Source organism: Xiphophorus hellerii, chromosome 1, assembly GCF_003331165.1.
Source record: "Xiphophorus hellerii strain 12219 chromosome 1, Xiphophorus_hellerii-4.1, whole genome shotgun sequence".
Taxonomy (NCBI): Eukaryota; Metazoa; Chordata; class Actinopteri; order Cyprinodontiformes; family Poeciliidae; genus Xiphophorus; species Xiphophorus hellerii.
The window spans coordinates 17,479,292-17,500,379 of NC_045672.1; the positions used below are offsets into that span (position 1 = coordinate 17,479,292).

Here is a 21,088-nt window from a genome sequence, read left to right on the forward strand (position 1 = left end):
ATGGGCCTTTCGATTTCAGCATCTGCCAGTGTGTACAGTTGCTCCCCTTAATGGAAAATCTTTCTGCAGAGAAAAGTTCAGAGTTCAAGTTCACATTTCACTTTGATGACGCTTTCTCTTTGGTGTAGCCTCGGAGGGGTGATGAGGATGAGGACCAAGGGAATCAAAGGCGCTCAGTGAAAGACTGATAAGCAAGGATGTTTGAAAGATGGAAAAGAACTAACGAGAGAGATTCAATAGTTCACAAAAGCTGGGAGTGGATCAGCATTGATGTTGAAAATGAATGGAGAGGGGCCAGAGGGAGGAATGAGAGATTAATGAATGAATGTGAAGGGCCAGAGAAAAAAGAACAGTAAAAGGAAGTGGTCTCAGCTTGTCAACCCTGCCTTGAGGGGATCGTTCATCACTATCGACAGTGTGTATCCATGTGCGTATTTACCCGGGATGTGTGTATCCAGACTCTTTGCTTCTGGGTATAGGATATTAAAGGATAAAGAGGACAAACATATTTTAGGTTTCCTATGGTTCAAGACATAAAAGTGTTCACGGTCATAACTTCTCCAGATGAAAGAAAATGTGTTTGTGGTGTTTGATGGAGCACCGTCAGTCCCGATAGTAACTGAGATTCTGATGGAAAGAATGCCGACAGGAAGAACGGCTGAGGACGCCTTTAATGGCCTTTCCCTTTTTCCAGACATGGATCGAAGAAATCTTTATACAACATAAATAACTCGAGGACAGGGAAACCAGGCTCAGTGTAGTCATTCCTACATGTTTGTGTTTTTCTCATCTTGCATTTGATACTTGTCTGTACTGGTGAAGATTGACATAGCTTATTTAGCAGGGGAATAAATCATAATGAGGCACTCTAAAGAGGTTCCAGTAAAGATGAAAGAGAGGAAATAAACGGGCTGTAATCCTTATAATACCATTCCCATAATCCAAAGTGTCTAGCATCATGACGCATAACCACAAATATACAAAGGTATTCACTCAAAAACACAAAACTTAAGTAATTATTGTGCTTTTCGTCCCACAGGCGTCTTGATGCCAACCTCCTGAGCAGGGTTCCATCTGAGGCCTTCAAAGGCGTTCGCTCTTTGAGACACCTGTGGTTGGACGACAACTCCCTAACAGAAATACCAGTGACGGCTTTGGACTCCCTGTCCTCTTTGCAGGCAATGACGCTGGCCCTCAACCAGATCACCCACATACCTGATTATGCATTTACCAACCTCTCTGGCCTTGTGGTGCTGTAAGTGACATCTTGATTTGTGCCTTTTTACAGCAGAAATGATAAACATGTCAATGTCTGTTTCAGTGAATGCATTTTCAGAGGCCATCTTTACATGAAATTTACACCAGATTTCAGTAAAAACCCTATTAATCCACACAAGTCCATAAATAAAATCATGTGCCATAAAGTGGAATGGAACAGGAAATAAGTACTGAAAACATACTAACATTGAGTTACCACTTGGGAAAAAATACTTTATTTTTTAATGATAAATGTGAGTGGTGGAAATGGAGAAAATGCTGCAGATGTAATTTTGACCCATCATTCCACATAAAATGTGTTCTGGATTATAGAGATCTTTTCCATTTCCTCTAATCTTCAGTTCTTTAAATTTAAATGAATTCAAGTTACGGGACTGACCTGGTCATTAAAATAGTTGTTTTTTTTTTATATCTAGTTGAGGGTTTCCCTGACTGTTAGGAATAATTTTACTGAAAAATCTACTCGTTTCATCTTCATATTCTCATCGAAAATATCCCAGTTCATTTTAATCTTCTCTTTATAAGTCTGCCACTAGCATTTGTTGAAAAACAACCCCACCCCATGATGTTCCCTCTTACAAATATTGTTGGTATGGTGTTTTTGGGGTGGTCTGCAGTGTTTCTTCTGCATCCCGGTGTGCAATAACATCCCAGCAGATCAGCTTTGGTTTCATTTGATCAGACTGTATTTTGCCAGTATTTGATATGTCTAAATATTTTGCAGAAAACTTTAAACAAGTTTCAACATGTTTATTTCTGTAGTGGACTCTTGTGCAGTGCATGCTCATAGATGCCATTGTGGTTGAATGCATTACTTACTGTTTCCATGAAAACACTGTTCTAGTTAATTCCAGGTCTTTTTTTAATCACTCGGCAAGAGATTCTTGGCTCTTGCAGAACTGATCCAATTAATCTTTTGACTCCTCAGTCTGAAATATTGTGCGATGGCTGTTTCATTATGGAATAATATTATTTCTCCTTCTGGATTAAGGCTTCAGTGGTGTTCACAGGAATAATCCAAAATTCTAAAAATGTGTGTGTAGCCAACGGCATTAGTATTATGTGCATAAAGGTTGCAAATGCCATTAGAGGTCTTTGCTTTTACCCATAATGATATGTGCAATGCTTTGGTAATGAAAACATTTTTATTATGTAGCATGCTGATGCTGTCATGCTACATCATGAGCCCAGTTCGCTTATTATCCACGCTAAACATAGTGAAAGTTAGTTCTAAGAATTCTCCATTTCTTCAAAGCCAAACATCCATCAACCTTTTTATAGTTTATCAATAAGAACTAAAAGTTAATAATATACCTAAAAAGAGCAGAATTCCTTTCTTCAGTTATTTTTTAAGCTTTCTCTTTTTTTAATACAGCTTTTCATCATAACTTATCTCCAGTTTATTGCACAGAACTTACTTTATGGAGCAATTTGTGGTGTTAATTTCTTTGTATGTGTCAATTACCTTGGTTGTTGCATACATCTGGTGTAAATTTTAGATCAATAGCCTCATTAGAAATAAATTGAACTAGAAATACTTATTTACTATTCTGCATCTCTCCTGAGTGTTAACAGGCAAACCAATTGGCCATTTTTGCTCCCCAAAAACATGAATCTTTATGGACTTTTCCCAGGCATCTCCACAACAACCACATACAGAGCATGGGTTCAAGATGTTTTGAAGGTTTACAGAGTCTGGAGACACTGTGAGTATCCCCGAATTTAGAATATAATACCTCAGAAAGCGAATGCAATTAAAAGTCATCATTTCTCATACTGTATGCAGTTTTTCCTCATATTTTACACACATAATTGTGCTGGGTGTCATGAAGAAAGCCTTGAGATGTGTTTTTATAAATCATAGGTAACGTGTGCCAAAAAGTTTGCACTGCAGCTCTAAATTATAAAGTCATAATGATTAATGTACTGGTAATTTCAGCAGGTGCTTGAGCAATTCGTAAAACCACAAGCGACAATTGAACAGGAATGCAAAGATGAAAAGATCCACTTTGATTACCTTGAAGCATCGTCAATGGAGTCCTCTGTGTTATGTTTAGTAATTGCTAGGCAGTAAGGTCAAGAACAGCAAAGCGTGGCTCCAGCAGAGTTTTCCTGGAGGACGTGCCACAGCCTCAATAACCTAATCCTAACCACATGCCAATATGGAGACCGCAGAAAACTGACACAGTGAAAGAAAGTGTGAGAAGCCTCCTGCAAAATTCATGGTGGTCTGATGAAAACACAGTTTCTGGCATGCTGCTTTAACAACCTGTTGAAGTGTAAAAAAATTATGCATTATTTCTTTACGAGAATGTGTGTGGGAGAGTGAGCATATGTGCGAGTATATTCAAGTACCTTTGCCTGTGCAATCATAAACGTATGGCTCACTTTATACTCATGTTGAAAGCCATAATGCATGCTGGGAAATTCTGCAGAGGATGAAGGGAAACCAGAGAAAGTGAAAAAGAGATGGAGCCTTTTGGACAAGAATAGTGTGTGTTAAAGTGATTGGGCTATCACAGGGTGGTAGAGACAGATGGTTCGGTGGGGTAAGATGACAGGTGTCACTGACGTGGAGATTGTGCTGGGTTCAGGGGTTAATCTCTTGCAGCGGCTTCCTTTATGAGATATATGCATTACCACATCCTACATCAATCCCCAGCATGTATATATAAATCATTAGCATGAGGAGCTGTCCAGTGAACTTCTAGAAAACACAACAGCATATGCAAACCGGACAAAAGAGCAATAAATTCTCAACCGATTTGGACGGCTTAATGGCATTTATGTACGGAAGAGGATTAGGGCCACCGAAAAAAAAAGAAAGAATTCTGAGATTAAAGTCAGAATTCTGAGTTTAATCTCAGAATTCTGACTTTAAAGTCAGAATTACTTTTTTTATTTTTTCGGTGGCCCTAATCCTCTTCCGTATTTATGTGCATAAAAGTCCAGCACTTAATTTGGTAGAGAATGGGAAACTTTAAAGACATTACGTAAGTGTACAGCTGCAATGGCATACAGTACAAGTGTACACATATGCAACTCTACTCATACACACAATCGGGAACATCACTAGAGGCAATAAATGTTGCTGTTAGTGCTTCTACTGTGGATCCACATTTGGAGGGGGTCCTTTGAAAAATTAAGATGGTCAATATGACTTAGAGGACGCTCATAAGAACTGGGATGTGTCGTAGATTGGCTAACAAATATGCCATTATTGCAATCTCGGTGTGCACAATATTAAAATCCATAACCTTTTCTATGCTTAGAGTTACTTTTGTCTGAAATTGTGTCTTTCAGAGACCCATTTAGATTTGCAAAGAATTATGTCACAAAGTCAAAGTATATAGCCTTACTTTCTTTAACACTAACCACTGCTTTGACCACAAAGAGAAGGAGAACAAATGAAGTGAGATGGTGCAGTAAAGAGTGAGGTGAGCAGCTAGCCGTTACCATGTAAAACCAGCACATCTGTGCAAAAGGCAATTTTAAAATGAGATCTCCAGTACTTTCTCATTCTTGCATCATGGTAGGCATTGCATAAAGACCACAGAAAATCTGTGGCTTGTTGAAAAAGCAAAGTGTGTCTCCTTTAAATCGGCCGGGCACTTTGCCAAAAGTGATTTTAATTTGAGTAAAAAAATAAACTTTTAAAAGGTTGTCTAACTTTGTTACACAAAAACCACACTAATGAGATTGATTTCATGTGCAAACACATCAACATTAATTTCTCATTTAGTTTGTTTCTGGTGTTGTTTAAGCCTGATTAACTTGTCTCTGTTTTTTTTTTTTGGAATGGACTGGCTTCACTGTGCTACTGAAGGAGAATGTCATTATGAAACGTTGATGCCATGTAGGGGGCAAAATCGAACACAATGACTTTAGATATTATTTAAGCATGACTGTTTATTTGACTTGCAGGGATTTGAACTACAATGATCTACAGGAGTTCCCTATGGCAATCAGAACACTGAGCAAACTTCAGGAACTGTGAGTACCAGTGCGCACACACACACACCCAAACACACCTGCCCGGCATGACTATCGTGGTTGTGTTATCCCGAGTAATCCCGTTAAGTGATTTTAATGTGGCACTCGGATACAATCTCTCTCGCCCCAAACAGGTGCTGGCTACACACCCACGCAGCCACTCGCCCTGCACATACACACAGACGCACACGCACAAACCATGTTTTTTCCTCGGCTTCAGCAGATGTTTCGCAGCGTGCATATGTGTCACAGATACAGCGTATGTGTTGTGTGTTTACGTCTCATGTATCCAAAAATGTTCTTCAGCTGTGCAACGGCAGGTGCAACGCGAGGGGCACATGACTCACACTCTCACTCACAAACACAATGTCGCTCCTGCAATCGGCCCGAAATGCAAAACATATTGATTGAGAGAATAACTAACAGGATGTTTTTGCATGTTCAGGGGCTTCCATAACAACAACATCAAAGCGATCCCTGAGAGGGCCTTTGTGGGAAACCCTCAGCTCCAAACCATGTGAGTTTCATGCTTAATCACAATGCTACAACTTGAACATATCAAATAAACACAACTGGAGTTGCATGTCAACATCACTTACAACGCAGCTCATTCAAAGCACATTATACAGCATGCGTCTACATACAGTTGAAATCAGAGATTTACATACAATGGATTTAAAATGGAACAACATTTTCCCTTCTCGGTGTCTGAGATTAAATCGGATTAAATTGTTCCTGATTTAGCTCAGTTAGAATTACCAAGAGGATTTTCCTTTTTACTAAATGGCATAATAATGAGAAATAGATTTCTTTAGAACCCGAGCGTTACCAGGTTCATGTGTTTAAACCATCATTCGCCAGTATAAACACCATGGGAATGTTCAACTATCATACTCCTTAGGAGGGTCAGTATGTTCTTTATACGTCCCAGACATGAATAGCATTTGCTGTAAAATGTATAAGTCAGTTCCCGAAAAAAAACAGAAGATCTTTTAAAGATGCTGGTTAAAGTTGGAAGGAAAGCATCATTAACTACAGCTAAATAAAACGACTCCCCTACTGGCATCGGCTGAAAGGCCACTAAGAGGAAGATGGATTTACTCCAGTGGTAACACAAAAAGGCAGATTACATTTTGCAAATGTACTCCAGTAATGAATTTACACTGGGCAGAATTGTCCTGTGGTTTGACAGAACTAATATCAAAGTGTTAGGCCATAATGACTATTGTTGCAATTATAGGAAAAAGAGGGAAGCCAAAAAGCCTGATATCAGCCTTTCATCTATGAAGTATGGCAGTGATAGTATCATTTTGTGAAGATGTTTGGTTGCAGAAAGGGTTTCCGCATGAAAAAAGAATATTGTGTGCAAATATTGAAGCAACGTCTCAATAAATCAGTCAGGATGTCAAAGTCTAAATTAACTTAAAAGCACAAATGTGTTCCTTTTAAACAATGCACAAAAGCATTGTTCATTGTTGCAGCTATAGTGTTTGTATACTATAGCTAGTTGGTATAGTGTACAAACTAGCTATAAGCAAAACAGAAATTATTTTGGTCATCCACACTGACATAAAGCAGAAATTTAATTTAATATTGTGCAAAAAATGGTTATTTGTGTTTTTGTATATACAGTAGTATATTTAAATATCTGGTCCCGACTGTATTTTTTCCTCTTTTTCTTGCAGTCACTTTTATGAGAACCCAATCCAGTTTGTGGGGAAATCTGCTTTCCAATTCTTACCAAAGCTGCACACACTGTAAGTATGTGGTCAATAAAAGCCATTCCAGTGAGTTAGTGCAAACACTGTTTAAATCATCCTCTAGCCATTGCAGCCAGAGCTCAGCGGACATGTGTAATGGCCTACTGAATGATGTTGTGTTACTGTATTGCTGTGCCGTGTGCTGATGTGGTAAGAGAGAGTGTGCTGTAAGAACATGTTGAATAGTATGACTTATGATGTCTGGTGAGAGGGCCAAAACATCCCGTGTTGATGTTGGAGGAATAGCTTGATGGCTGCAATGAGCTGTTAGACAGGTTATGCGTTTGTGCATGTGTGTGTGAGCATAAGAGGGGAAGAGAGGCGAAAAAAGCAATTGTTTAGGTTTTTGTTCTTTTTCTTTTTGCTTGACATCAGTTCCTTGAATGGGGCAACCCAAATTCAAGAGTTTCCGGATTTGAAAGGAACAACCAGCCTTGAGATTTTGTAAGTATCAAACACGCAAAGTAATATTTAAGAAATTATAGGATGCTCTAAGACACAAGGAACAAAGGTTTGGCAAACCAAGCCAATTGCATGTCCACCTAAGTTAGATTGATGAGATTCTGGGATCATTTCATTTACTTGCTCTCCAACAATACGTTTTTTTTTTTTTTTTTTTGTTCTCTATAGGACATTGACTCGGGCCGGTCTCTCAACTCTTCCCCTGGACCTATGTGAGCAGCTGCCTCATCTCAGAGTGCTGTGAGTGCACACACACAGACATGCACACACATGAATAGGATGAACATAACTTAAAAAATTATAGAAAAACCAAATCAAGAGAACTGTGTCCTAAAGCTATCACTCAAATTCACCTCATGAAATAGCAAATAAAATAAATACATGTATAAAAAAAACAAAAATGTATTGTTCTGCAGTATACCCCTTCTCACAGAACTGACACCCAAGTTTTCCTGTCAGCCCATAATTTCCCACACCATAAATTCACAGCTGGTCGAGGGTTTCTCAATGTCTAACATTGCATGTGATTTTTTTTAAAATGCATTATTTCTATGTGCTGTTGTAGAGAGCTGTCATACAACCAGATACAGGATCTTCCCAGTTTTTACCACTGTTCTGCACTTCAAGAGATGTGAGTAATGTTCCCTTTCTAAATTACTGTTTACATTCAGGGATGGGCCGGATACTGGGAACAAGGTGGTTGTGCATTTTGAACAATTACATTTTTAAAAGCTCAAGTTTTTTCCACGTGTATGAAGTATAAAATAAGGTAGCACTGCCCCTCCCCATCTATTACTGACCACTGCTGTTCAGTTGGCTCATAGAAGGTCATTGCACTTTTCCCTCACAAAAAAAGGCTGTTTGGAAATTATTTCCTTGAAAATGCAGTATTGTATAGGCAACTAAAGAAAAGCCAACTCAACACATTAAAAAGTTTTGAATTCCATAAACAGTAGGCAAGTTTTTTTATAATCTACTAATTGTGGGTTTTGTATTCATTTAAACATGATTATATCTTAACTAATCAATATTTTAGGTTGGTTTTGCAGCAGTTTTCATTTTCTCTTTGAAACAATTCCAACTTGTTACAAATGTTTATTTTACAATGTGCGTACAATTACCATATATGCCATGCTATGGACCTATGTGTCAGAATTTTTTATTCAACTTGTGTACATTTTATTTACGTCACTGCATGAAAGCGTCTGTATCTTTGTGTACAACAGTGGACTGCAACACAATCAAGTCAGAAGAATAGAGTCAAGCACCTTTCAGCAGCTCACCTCTCTTAGAGCACTGTGAGTTGATCCTTGATCTATGTTTTTCTCTTCTCTCTTTGTCTTACGTTAGTTCTGTTGAAATTTATTGTCTACATTAGAGTGGGTCAGTATTGACATGATGTGAAAACGTTTTATGGCCAGAAGATCTAGTTCATATGTTTGAATTTTGGCAGTAACTCCAAATTGCCCCAATGTTTCAGAGTAATAGCGGATATTAGAAGATAGTTAGTGTATACTGTATTCCATTATGCCATTTGGTGAATGTGGCTTTTAATGTAAAGTACTTTGACAGGCCAGTAATATTTGAAAAGTGATAGATAAATGAAGTCCATTTGTGAATACAATATTTTGTGACTTACAACATGCCAGTGAAAATAGTAAATGATAAATGTATAGGAGCTTTTCACAGCTCTCTCAGAAATACCAAATGGGTTTACCTCTTTAAAATATTGGAAGTATGAAACAGAAATAACATTAAAGAGAAGAAATAACTTTCTTAATGAATTTAAGAGATAAAAACATGACTAGTGAAAGATGAAAAAGCATTGGTCAAGTCAAAATTAGTATTTTAGATTTCCTAATACTGACATCTACAGGATCAGACTACTACAAAGTTCCTAAACAGTTTTCATATCCAAATTTCATACTTTGTAATACTATGTAGGAGGCCTGAATAATGAGCAGAACTGTAACTCCAATAAGTGCATTGAGTTCACTTTATTGTTTTTCTCTCACAGTGATCTAAGCTGGAACATGATTGAGAGGATCCACCCAGATGCCTTCACCTCACTTCATTCTTTGATCAAACTGTAAGCAAAAAACAGATACACATCTCTCACTTAGCCTGTCATACAGTTTATCTGATTCTTTAGTAGTCCCTTTCCCACTTAAAGTGGGTGACAAGGTTGTGTATCAGAATATATCAGTATGTCAGAAATGTGGGCATAATCACTACGGGTTAACACAACATTTTTAGCCTTAACACATTTGTAGCCAACAATCTCATTTCAAGTCATGCCAACTTAAAATCGCATACTTTGAGTGAAGACTGAAGTTTGCCTATCTAATCTGATAGTAGGTACTATCCAGAGATAATCTGATAGCATGTCTGAACAGGTTAAAGTATCAAAGAGACTAAACTTTTTCCTTTTACTCTAAGGACTTCACATGCATAACATTTTACTTCTTTTAATTTTTTCATTTTTTATTTTTAACCACAGGGACCTGACTGAGAACCGCCTCAGCTCTGTACCAGTTGCAGGTTTAGGAGGCCTCACTCATCTCAAACTGAGAGGGAACAAAGACTTATATGAGGCCTTCAGTCCTGATCACTTCCCACAAATGAGGTAATGTACAAAAATACCACCTATCAGCCATATAGCCTATGCTAAAAAAACGTCTTTGCTTAACAAAGCCGGTTCAAAAATTCAGGTGGCCATGCTGTACACAACCAGCAAAATACAAAGTACTGCTGCAAAGCATTTCTGAATTCAACTTAGACAATAAAAATACATCTCAATTACAAAGTTAACTCTTTATGCTAATTTTTCGAATGTCTGAGTGGCACCTAAAAGCCATAATATCAAGGGTCAAACCAAAAGCATTATGGTTTGAACCTCAAAGGTCGTACTTTGCCTAAATACCACCTGCCATGGAATCTTCTTCGTTATGATGATTAATATTGTTCCCATTTGCAACAGGGTGATAGAGATGCCTTATGCCTACCAGTGCTGTGTGTATGCATCCTGTAACACCTACAAGCCCACCACCCAGTGGGACACAGAGCTGAGCAACACAAATGAAGACCTTCACAAGAGGACGGTGGCCATGTACCCAGTCCATGCAGACACTAACTGTAAGACTGCAATCCACACTCAACCACATTAAGTTCAATTGCTTAACAAAAATGACAAACCTTGGTGATTAACAACAATATGATCAAAAGCATAAAAACTAAAATTATATTAGTGAGTGTACAAATTCTGTAACTATAACAAAGAGCTGTTAAGCCCTGATATCTGTGTAATTGAGCTTTGTTGCACCTTAAATGATAAAAATTAGACACTGACAATTGAATTTTATGAGTACCAGTTACCTCACTGAAAAAATAACAACAATACAAACAATAGGCCACTTAATATCCACACAAAATGCAAAGAACGTCAGTCCTTGTATTTTGATCATATAAACAATGCTATCTTCTAGATGACCCTGATCTGGAGGAGTTTCAGTTGGAAATAGAAGAATCCAAGTTACAGACCAGTGTCCAATGCACCCCCATACCTGGTAGGTGAAGTCAGATTTGATATGACAAAGCTTTAAATTTGCTGTGACAAGTATTGACAACAGTTTTGTATTCGTTATGTGTTCGTTGCAGGTCCGTTCCGTCCCTGTGACTCCCTCCTGGGCAGCTGGCTAGTCCGCATTGGCTTATGGTCCATCTCCCTGGTGTCTTTGCTGGGAAACGCCATTCTGTTCCTGTCTCTCTTTGGATCACCAGGCAGTCTGTCGCCACTCCGCTTTATTGTGGCCTGTATGGGTGCCTCTAACCTGCTGATGGGTGTGTGTACATGCACACTGGTCCTTGTGGATGCTCTGACCCTTGGAGAATTCAATGACCATGGAGCCCGCTGGGAGGGCGGACCTGGTTGTCAAGCAACAGGATGGGTTTGGGTGTTTGCGTCTGAGGCAAGCGTGCTGCTGCTGACTCTGGCAGCAGTGCAGTGTGGTGCAAGCGTGACATGTGCCCGAGCCTATGGGAAATCACCATCCCTTAGCAGTGTACGCACATGCGCATATTTCTGTCTCACCCTCTGCCTCACAATTGCGTCACTCCCGCTAGTTGGAGTGGGGGAGTATGGGTCTTCACCTTTCTGCCTTCCGTCACCCCTGCCTACCCCATCTTCTCGCTTGCCATCCTCCCTGGGCTTCCCCTTGGCACTCATAATGGTGAACACCATTTGCTTGCTTATTGTCACAGGTTCATATATCCGCCTGTATTGGGAGCTACTTCGGGGGGAGTGTGAGGGGTTGTGGGACTGTGCCATGATCAAACATGTTGCCTGGCTTATCTTTACTAATGGCCTTCTCTACATACCAGTAGCTTTCCTATCACTTTGTTCTCTTCTGGGTCTTCTTTCTTTGGGGGAAGAGGTTCTAAAATCAGTCCTCCTTCTGTTACAGCCCCTGCCCGCTTGCCTCAACCCTCTGCTCTTTCTTCTTTTCACAAGAGATCACTCTCAGTTGTTCTCCTGGTCTCGCCCCAAAACTCACCCACAGCTACGCCGCGACCGCACCTTGGACTCGCTAGTTTCTGTCGAGACAGAAAAGAGCTCCTGCTCGGATTCTTCAACACAGGTGTCACTGACTGATGCCGATGCCACATACAGGGAAGGGTCTTCTCCCCCGCCTGGACGAGAAACAACCAGGTTTTCTCAATGCTCCTCTACATCCTCCGTTCACCTCATCCCTTGCCAAGTACCAACCGCGACAGCCAAAGGGAGGGAGAGGGTGACAGAATGAGGAAGCATGGGGAGTTTGGATCAAGATGCGATTCTTACCATTTTTCCTTCTGTGATGTGCTACAATGACTCATCTTATATCAATGAGCCCCTGAAACAGATGTTTAAAAATATAGGGGAAAAAATTTGAAGATTCAAGGACCGCAGCATTTCTGGGCTACCTATCTATAAACTCTTGAGAATGAGTCAAGAAAAGATGTTGACTAATAAAGAGAGCTTGACAAGCGAACACTCTTTCTGACCAGAGAGAAGGATGGAAGGTTTCTTCTTTTGCCAGTACTGTTGAACTAAAGGACAATTTTGGAGACTATTCAGCGGACTGAGTCAAACAAGGAGCTGAATAAACAAAGCAATGCAAAAAAAAAGCTGTTAATCACATTGAGAATCAAAGCTACAGACAAATCAATGGTCTACTCTGAGGGAATAAATGTTTATACTGAAATGCGATGAGAAATGCAGCTCAGACGTTGGATATTGTTTAACAGCATTTAAGAGGAGTTTTGTTTTTAAATGCAATTCTATCATAGCATTAAGTTGTTCCAAAAAGGGGGTATTGTCAATCATACTAGCAAATTTCCCTAGTTTAAGCTAATGTGTTTTTTCCAGAGCAATTTTTATAGCCACATATAAAACGTTACAGCTGTGTAATAGAGCAATTTTTATGAAATATTCTAAGTGGAAAATAATCCAAAAATGATCTGGGTTGCACATGTATTTTTATATGGTTTACATAATTACACTCAAAAACATGCAACTTTGTCAAACAAGAGTTAAGCAGTCTTATGGTTTAAATGGGACGTAGCTGTATTTCTGCCAACCTTAGAGTAGGAAAGCGATCTTTATATACATACAATGTAACTACCTCTGAACTATGGTATTGACTCACTACAGCCTTATTGATGTTTGTCTCCTTTTTATAAACAGCAAATATATAATTTTATACATTGAGAAATAAAAATTTTAGTTTGTACAAAATAAAAAACTTGTACCACTTAGGTTGTACATACTTTATATGTCTTTTAAATGTATGTTAGAATAAAATTATGATCAACATAGTGTATGAACTTGTACCTCTCTGCTTATGATACAAAAAAACACCCAAATAATACACAATGTCCAGAAAGTGTATGACGTAGATCCTCAAAGTTTTATTATACACAGAAAGACACAGTTAACTTATAAAGACGCAGTTCATGAAATGTATCTATTCAACATATAAGCAACACATTAGAACAAGAAAAACAAAAAAGAAAGGATGTATATGCTATGCTAACCAACATCAGATAGCTCCAACAACTGAATGAAGAAAACTACACGCAAGGTCTCTTCAGCGGTTCTTCTGCCTCCTGCTGGGAACAGCGTGCATCCCGTTTCCGAGATGATAATTTCTGATCCGGATCATTTTCTTTGTTGTCTTCCACAACTCCCTGATCAAGGATACATAAAAACTGTTTAATCTTTTCGAAAAACCCTACAAGTTTATAATATTCTGTAGACTATAAATTCAGAACAAAATGAGTACAAATTACAACAAACTCAAGATTTGAAACTGGTGCTTGAAGATGCAACACAGTAAAACATATATATAAATTGCAATCCGTTGCCAATAATAGTCTAACATAGCAACACATTTTTTTCCAGGTTATTCAGATGCATTGTTTCATTAGTTGAGCCCACAAAGCTATTAGTAAAATCGTGTAGGAATTCTGGGAAGAAAGGAGCGATGGGAAAGATGCTGCAAGCCAACTATATCCTAAAGATCTCAAATATAAGTTCAAAAGTTAATTAGAATTTCAGTAAATCCATTCACTATGTGCAATATTGAGGTGATATTGTTGTGGGAATAAGTGTGACAACTTGCTTTGTGAGACAACCAGCTCCTCACCAAAAATAATCTAACTTTTTCTAATGAGAGTATACGGAATAGACAGAAAACAAGTAAAGCTACAGATACCCAGATGAAACTTTTTTGAAAAATCTACAAAAAACTCACAACATGTCAATAAATATAAAATCCTATAAATAAATCTGTTGTATTTTGTCGTGCTTAAAGCAGAACAACAAAATAAGGGGTGCCCCAAAACCTTTTAATGAAATTTAACTTAAAATTGCAGAAGATACATTATCCTGTAGACTATGTTCAATCTAGAATCCACAGCACAGCCTTGTGGTTCAGATGAACTACTACACAATTGGTACTAGCAGGACCAAAAATAAAGTATTATGGAAATAAAAACATCCTATTCATGCAGAGATCACACAACAGAGGTAGAAGAAAATGAGATAATATGTCTTACTTTGTTTGTCTGAATTGCATGTTCCTGTGTCCATTTCTTGGCCTTCTCTGTGAAGAGGTATTTGTTGTACTTGAACTCGGATGACTGGATTCAAAGTACATAAATAAACATTCAATAAATAAGAATCAAAAGACTTTCGATTTAGAGCAGTGGCAATATCCAAAAATATATTTTAAGTTCCTTCAAACCCTTAATGAAGCAGCTCAAACACAGAGAAATATACGGCTGAAGGAAAACAAAAATAAGAATGCATGCAACTCACTATGTCAGCCATAAGTGGGTCATCTGGATTGGGCTCAGCCATGAGAAGCTGGATTGAGGTGAGGACTGTGGAGATATTTAGAGATGGTTTCCAGGCACCCTGAATAAAAACAAACAAAAAACCCCCCAGCAGATTATTGCGTCTGATTTGAGAATAGAAGCTTAAATAGTTGACAGCAAATACAAAATACAACACTATACTTTTCACAACCTTTGGTGGGAGTTTAAGAGCATCATGGCAGATTCGTCCTGAGTTGTCAATATTTGGGTGATAGATTGGGGTCAAGAAGCGTATGTTTGGAGGTTCAAATGGATACCTAAGGCACATAAATAGCAGACCTGTTGTATTTAAATGGTTACATCGGTTTTATGAATGTTCAAAAAGACAGAAAAGTACCTTTCCGGAATCTTCACCTCCAGGGAGAAGATTCCACCTTCATAAGGAGTTCCTACACCACCAACGATCTCTGCAAGGTAAGATGACACTAATAAATTACCAAGATAGATCTGAATTGAAATAACAACAACACATCAGTTAATTAAGTAAAAAACTATAATTCAGTGATTCTTGAGAAGAGGGACAAAACAGGTATTATGGATAAAGCACAGAATTTGAATAAAATATAAAATATTCAAATAACTGACTAAACTAATGTTTAATTTTACTATACTGTAAAGATTTCATGGACCTGATGAGCTACAATATGGCCTCCGTCAGAATAACCTCATATAAATTGAGGTAGTTTGGCATTTCGTCAACTCCGTCAGACGTCAACTCCATCGGAGTTTTTAAATGACGATGTGACTCTTTCAGTGATAGTTTTGACAAATCTCACTTAAATGTGCAGTTAATTCATTTTAATTTATTTTACATAAATGGAATTACTTCACATGTATCAAGTAATTCTTTTTACTCACTAGTTTGTCACCACCTCGAGTTCTGTCAACTCTATCATGCACTGTCAATTCTGTCAGATGGACTTTATGTTGTTTTTTGTTTTAAATAATATTTCTTTTGTTTCTTGAGAAGCATTTGTCTGTAAAACTGAGTAAAAATATCACTAATAGGGTGATTAAAAAATAATTTTATATTCATTTTTATCAGATGGTGATGACAAAGTTCTAGGTCAGGTCCATTAAAAACATAATTTCCAAAAAAATGTTGCAACTGGGAACCTGCACCTTAGAATCTTTACATTTCCAAAACATTATTTGTCATATTTGTATATGTAAGCTTGAGGAACAATTAAAACATTTTTGGGGAAAATTTAAACCCATTTTATCCATCTTCTCAAGAATCACTGAATTATGTATTTATATCCAAAAGGTTTAAGTAACATGTAAAAGTAATAAGAATCAAAATTTAGACCACACAGTGAAACTTAAATATCTATCTAATACATATTTTTACTTTGTCATACCCAGGAACATGGTTATGTTTATGGTTTATCCTCATGTAAAGTTATAAGTTCCCATCATTTCTGAACTGTCATCCTGACTATTGCTCCATTATGGAAATATCTCTAACTGCTTTAGGCCCAGTGACAGTAAGCGTACGTGCTCGGAGGTCATCAATCCGCTCCTCGGTCTGCCAGCATGTTATCCCAGGAGACGGCTCAGTGCTCAACATCTGAAGTTCACGCTTCAAACGGGAAGCTCTCTGCATTCTTTAGAGTGGAAAAAAAAGTAAACTCAAAGCAATTTTCTCACACAATTATAAATGATGTCATATAAACACGAGGGTGCGGCATACCATATGAAAATTGAACCTGACTCCTCATCAAAGCAATATAAAAATTGTGAAATTAGATCCTCTCATTCTGATTAGCAACCAACTATGAGACTATTACAGGATATTTTAAAACTGTTTATTGTTGGTGAAGACTGAAAAAAAATTGTTTTTTTAATAAGATTTGGCTATGGTGTCCTTAAATCAAAAAGCTTTTAAACTCAATCACTTTTGATGAGCTTTTGAAATTTTTCAAATCATATACAGTGCTTTTACTAGTGCCTGTCATTTTTTGTTGTCTTAAAGCAGTTTTTTGTTGTTTTTCAAAAAAACTCAGATTACACAAATCACAAACTCTGTTCTGGTCCGAGGTTATCTATAGACTGAGTCTTGAAATCATAACAATTCTGTCAATGTCTGACTTAATTAGTTTATTATTTTAAGCCGAATCTCATGTAATATTAATATTTCTCACAGTTTTTTGTAAATTAAACGAGGATTTGACTAATTTCACAAACTGTGCTTTACATAGTATGTGGCCATTTTAAAATTAATCCAACTCGGCGTAATTTAAACGCCGAACTAAACGTCATCTTCAGCGTCGTGGTAGCACAGATATCGTCTGTATTTCTCGCGGTTGTTAACCGACCATAAATAAGCTAACTGCTCAAGTCACGGTACTCTTCTATCAAGGTAACCAAGGTGATTTTTCCAGATCATCCACACATAGTATTATCAGCTCATTTCTTTACGTTTTCTTACCTGTCACAGACGTTGTACTCACTGATGAAGAATTAAAAACTCGTATACTCAATGAGGGAAAAAAAGCTCAGAGAGGACGGCTTTCGGATTTCCCTCTTCAGCGTCACACTTCTTCTCGTGCTAATCTTGTTGTGGTTGAAAAAGTGAATAGCGCCATCTACTGTTAGGGAGCCGCGATAACGGAACCAACCCCCCAAAATATGTGCACTATATTCATATCAGTCGAAGTAAATGGGGAATACAAAAAATATTTTAGTACACCGTATCAAGAAGTGGATGTTCATTCTCCTAGGTTTCTCACAAGTAGTCAATAAAAATATTGTCATGCTATGTTGAAGGAGCATTTTCAAACTGTTTTTTTTTTTTATCTCAGTTTGATAAATACACATTGCATCATAACACATATGTATTTGGCCAATAATGCCATTACTTTTCAATCAGACATAAAAAGGAAAATTCTGTATATCCTAAATAATTTGTTGTATTTACATTTTGCTTTCAGATTTATTTGTGTGCTAATGCAATCACACTGTAAATTATCAATTCTTTTCTTTAATTGATCTCTCTCTACAGTGTGTTGTTTATTTATTTGTTTTATTATATTTTCATTTACTTTTTTGATCATCCCATTGAGCTAAACAAATATAATCTTTGCAATTAGCTGCTATGTTTTTTCTTCTGGTGACATTTCCATTTACCTGTGCTTTGTTCCTCCTTTGTACAACACCCAAGCTGAAAGTGTAGTACTCCTTCCAATTCTCTTCATTTCTCAATTTTCCTTCAAATTCTATAGAATGATGAGTTTTTTCACATTTTCTATTGCTTTTTCCTTGTCAATAGGTCTAAGTTCAGTGCATTCAATTTGTAAAAGTATTGATCTAATAATTCATTTGGTCACTGATGTGTTTTTTTTCCAAGCAGTACATACCACAATTATTTTCTCACAAAATTATTTCAGGAAAGGTTTATCTTTTATTCTTTAGAGTTACAAATATGATTTATTGACCGGTTCATTCGTTTTGCAAATGTCTGCAATAATTATAAACTACCTTTGAAACAGTCTCTATTGGCAAGAAGCACAGTAATTAAAGAAAACAAATCCGGAGGAGAATATTTCTGATGCCAAAACTGCTTAATCTTCTTGTGTTTACATCATATAAGAGGGTGAAGATTGCAGCTTTCTTGATCAGAAATTTGCGTCTCAGTGCCCGGTCATAGTTTATCCATTTAAATGGCACACAATGAAAACCTTGTATCTTAATCCTGAGTGCAGCAGTCACAGAGGCAGAGTGAATTAAACACTGTCTCACTTTAATGCCGTGGCATAAATAGCCTGAAAGGTTATGTTTCTGTGTTGCGTGTCTTCCATCCTGACGTCAGTGAAGCCAGAGTCTCTCAAAGCTGCCATGTAGGCCTCAGGGCGCCAGTTCTCCCCTGGCATCACTCGCTTAGCTGCTAAAACAGCTACATGGGAATGCCTCAGTGTTGTGACAATAAGTCCTCCTAGGGTCAAAATGTATTTAAAAAAAGCTGTGTTTAAATTTGACCTTTTTTATATACCTCAAGAACATAGTGTGTCTTACCTGGTTTTATTACACGGTGGATTTCTAAGGCTGCTTTCCGGAGGTCGGGCCAAAAGTAGTAGCAGTTGCAGTGAAAAACTTTATCCACACTGTTGTCCTTCAGAGGCATTGCTGAGACATCACAGAGATGGAGGCTCACTTTGCCACTTTCTAAAAATTCCTTCACTCGTTCTTTGGCCATCTGTCATGGCAGAAAATAAAACAATTTGAAGTTTCAAAAGGAAAATAGGACCGCTCTTTCCACATGTCTAAAATCTATTTTGTCATTAATTAGTAATAAATGCAGGGATTGTTGTTTTTCAGACACTTTCTTCATTAAAATTTGGAAAAAACACAGATCTATGTAATAATATGAAAACATCTCACCTGATGCATGTAGTCAGAGTAATCCACTCCTATCATGTGACCTGTAGGCGCTGTGAGGAGTTTGGCTGCTACCTCCAGACCCAGACCTGGGCCATGACCAAGCTCCAGCACCGTGTCCCCTGGTTGGATCCCACACAGCTGAACAGCACGCTCCTCAAGAACCTTGTTGCGTGTTTTGAACATCTTGCTGACCAACCATCCCCCCACAGATCGAGTTGGCCTGCCCAACTGACTCCCCAATTTTGTAGCCCACATGCCCGGGGAAATTAGACTCCAGAGATTACACTTAGAATATATGTGGAGCCTTTTTAATGCAAACTGATGGTAACACAAACAGAGTAGAAAAAATTTATTGTCACGTTATTAACAAAAGTAATGAGCTGTTGTTCATTATTTTTGTCATTATGACCAATAATGAATAGCAAATAACTTCTATAAACAACACACAAAAAAATATCTGCAACAATCATTAAACAATTTGAATTATTTAAATCCAAAGAGTTTTAATACAGTTTTCATTTTCAGATAAAAAAAAATTATTCAGCATTATTGAATAATCCTCAATAATGCTGAAATATTATTAGTCAACACTTTTTCTTTTAAAGGATAATGAAAGTAATTATAAAAAATAAAAGTGAATATAATTTAACAATATAAATTCACAATAGCTGCAATTCACTGAAAGCCCACACGTAAATCTGTCGAGTTCGCTTCTAAGACGCAATTTCTGTTCCTTTATCAAATGTTGTTCCACTATGCAAACACCTCTCTGTAGGTTTTTGGTTGTACAAAAATACCTTAAAAGACCTGCAGGAAGATTTGTGTGAGAAAAACATGTGCTGGAGCTTAAGAAAAACGTAGGCTCCAGCACCGTGTGTTGCTATTTCAGTATTAGGATACTATATAAAAATCCTATTAAAAGTTCAAAATTGGCTAAAACAATATTAGGTACTTTATCACATAAAGTGATATAATTATGTATTCATGAACCTGTTACATTAGTTACATTAAGTAAATGTGTTTTGTAATAAATGTGTTTTTTCTGATGTGGGCCCCACTTTATTCACAACAATAGCTAATGGGGATCCTAATAAACAAACAGAATGTATAGCCTTTTTGCAGAATTTTTTTTAACTCTTTCTTCAGTAATTTCTTTTGTCTACGGCTTACTTTTACTTGAGTGAAAATATGTTGAAGTGCCATGTTGAAATAAATCTGTTGAACTCAGTTTTTGGGTTGTCTACCACCTTTGTTTACTTCTATCTGAAAAGAGAACTTTGGACCACTGATTAGCCCAGGTTTTAATTCTCCTTCTTTTAATTCTCCTTCTTCCAGGTTAAATGCATCTTGTTTTCTTACTTTTGCTTTTCTTAAAAACAGAATAACTTAGCTGGATGGATGATGTTGCAGCTAGTTACTCCTAAAAAGACTCGATTTTCTGAGTTTTTTCCTCTCCTTATTTAAAGGGATTGTCTTGAGCGGTGTTCCATAGGGAGCCCCTTCCAGCTTATTTTTTAAAAAATGTTATTTTAATTTTCCTCAACCTATTGCAAGTAACATCAACATGGCGGCTGTCGTTTTAAGGCTATGTTTAATCCAGCCCGTCCCTCTCGCTTTGCCTTAATATATCACTTACTTTCTCTTGCAGAGAAACTCTCTCCAGCTCAAGTGTTTGAGGACTTCCTGTATTAGAAGAGGAGGAGCAAAAGGACGAGCTCCTATTCGTGTTTGGTCGACGCAAGCGCGTCTCCTTTCTTTTCCTTTTCACACTCCCACTGCTTTATAGCCACCCTCGT

The 21,088-nt window shown here is 37.5% G+C and overlaps 3 protein-coding genes across 4 annotated transcripts in view; 1 reads left to right on the forward strand and 2 right to left on the reverse strand.

Moving 5' to 3' along the window:
- lgr6 (leucine-rich repeat containing G protein-coupled receptor 6) overlaps positions 1–13,352 on the forward strand; it is a 49,720-nt gene extending 36,368 nt beyond the window's left edge. The window contains exons 5-18 of the mRNA XM_032565807.1: positions 1,040–1,255; positions 2,913–2,984; positions 5,203–5,271; positions 5,717–5,788; positions 6,957–7,028; positions 7,407–7,475; positions 7,662–7,733; positions 8,059–8,124; positions 8,720–8,791; positions 9,511–9,582; positions 9,994–10,119; positions 10,474–10,628; positions 10,979–11,059; positions 11,151–13,352. Coding sequence (XP_032421698.1) covers positions 1,040–1,255; positions 2,913–2,984; positions 5,203–5,271; positions 5,717–5,788; positions 6,957–7,028; positions 7,407–7,475; positions 7,662–7,733; positions 8,059–8,124; positions 8,720–8,791; positions 9,511–9,582; positions 9,994–10,119; positions 10,474–10,628; positions 10,979–11,059; positions 11,151–12,295 — 2,359 coding nt within the window. The 3' untranslated portion in view covers positions 12,296–13,352. The remainder of the gene's footprint in view (positions 1–1,039; positions 1,256–2,912; positions 2,985–5,202; positions 5,272–5,716; positions 5,789–6,956; positions 7,029–7,406; positions 7,476–7,661; positions 7,734–8,058; positions 8,125–8,719; positions 8,792–9,510; positions 9,583–9,993; positions 10,120–10,473; positions 10,629–10,978; positions 11,060–11,150) is intronic.
- A 70-nt stretch (positions 13,353–13,422) lies between these two features.
- Positions 13,423–17,499, reverse strand: ube2t (ubiquitin-conjugating enzyme E2T (putative)). The gene is made up of 7 exons (XM_032566252.1): positions 17,344–17,499; positions 16,410–16,519; positions 15,250–15,319; positions 15,064–15,169; positions 14,854–14,952; positions 14,592–14,675; positions 13,423–13,721 (listed from the first exon to the last, which is right to left on the reverse strand). The coding sequence occupies exons 2-7, from the start codon at positions 16,516–16,518 to the stop codon at positions 13,605–13,607; spliced, it is 585 nt and encodes a 194-aa protein (XP_032422143.1). The 5' UTR covers position 16,519; positions 17,344–17,499; the 3' UTR covers positions 13,423–13,604.
- Positions 17,500–18,292: 793 nt separating this feature from the next.
- On the reverse strand, positions 18,293–21,012 carry LOC116722094 (uncharacterized methyltransferase YdaC). 2 transcript variants are annotated; one of them, XM_032566231.1, is made up of 4 exons: positions 20,929–21,012; positions 19,293–19,549; positions 18,927–19,107; positions 18,293–18,846 (listed from the first exon to the last, which is right to left on the reverse strand). In XM_032566231.1, the coding sequence occupies exons 2-4, from the start codon at positions 19,545–19,547 to the stop codon at positions 18,650–18,652; spliced, it is 633 nt and encodes a 210-aa protein (XP_032422122.1). In that variant the 5' UTR covers positions 19,548–19,549; positions 20,929–21,012; the 3' UTR covers positions 18,293–18,649. The 2 variants fall into 2 exon arrangements, with proteins under 2 accessions (XP_032422122.1, XP_032422129.1); XM_032566238.1 differs by having other exon boundaries at positions 19,293–19,610; positions 20,929–20,945.
- Between the last annotated feature and the right edge of the window lie 76 nt (positions 21,013–21,088).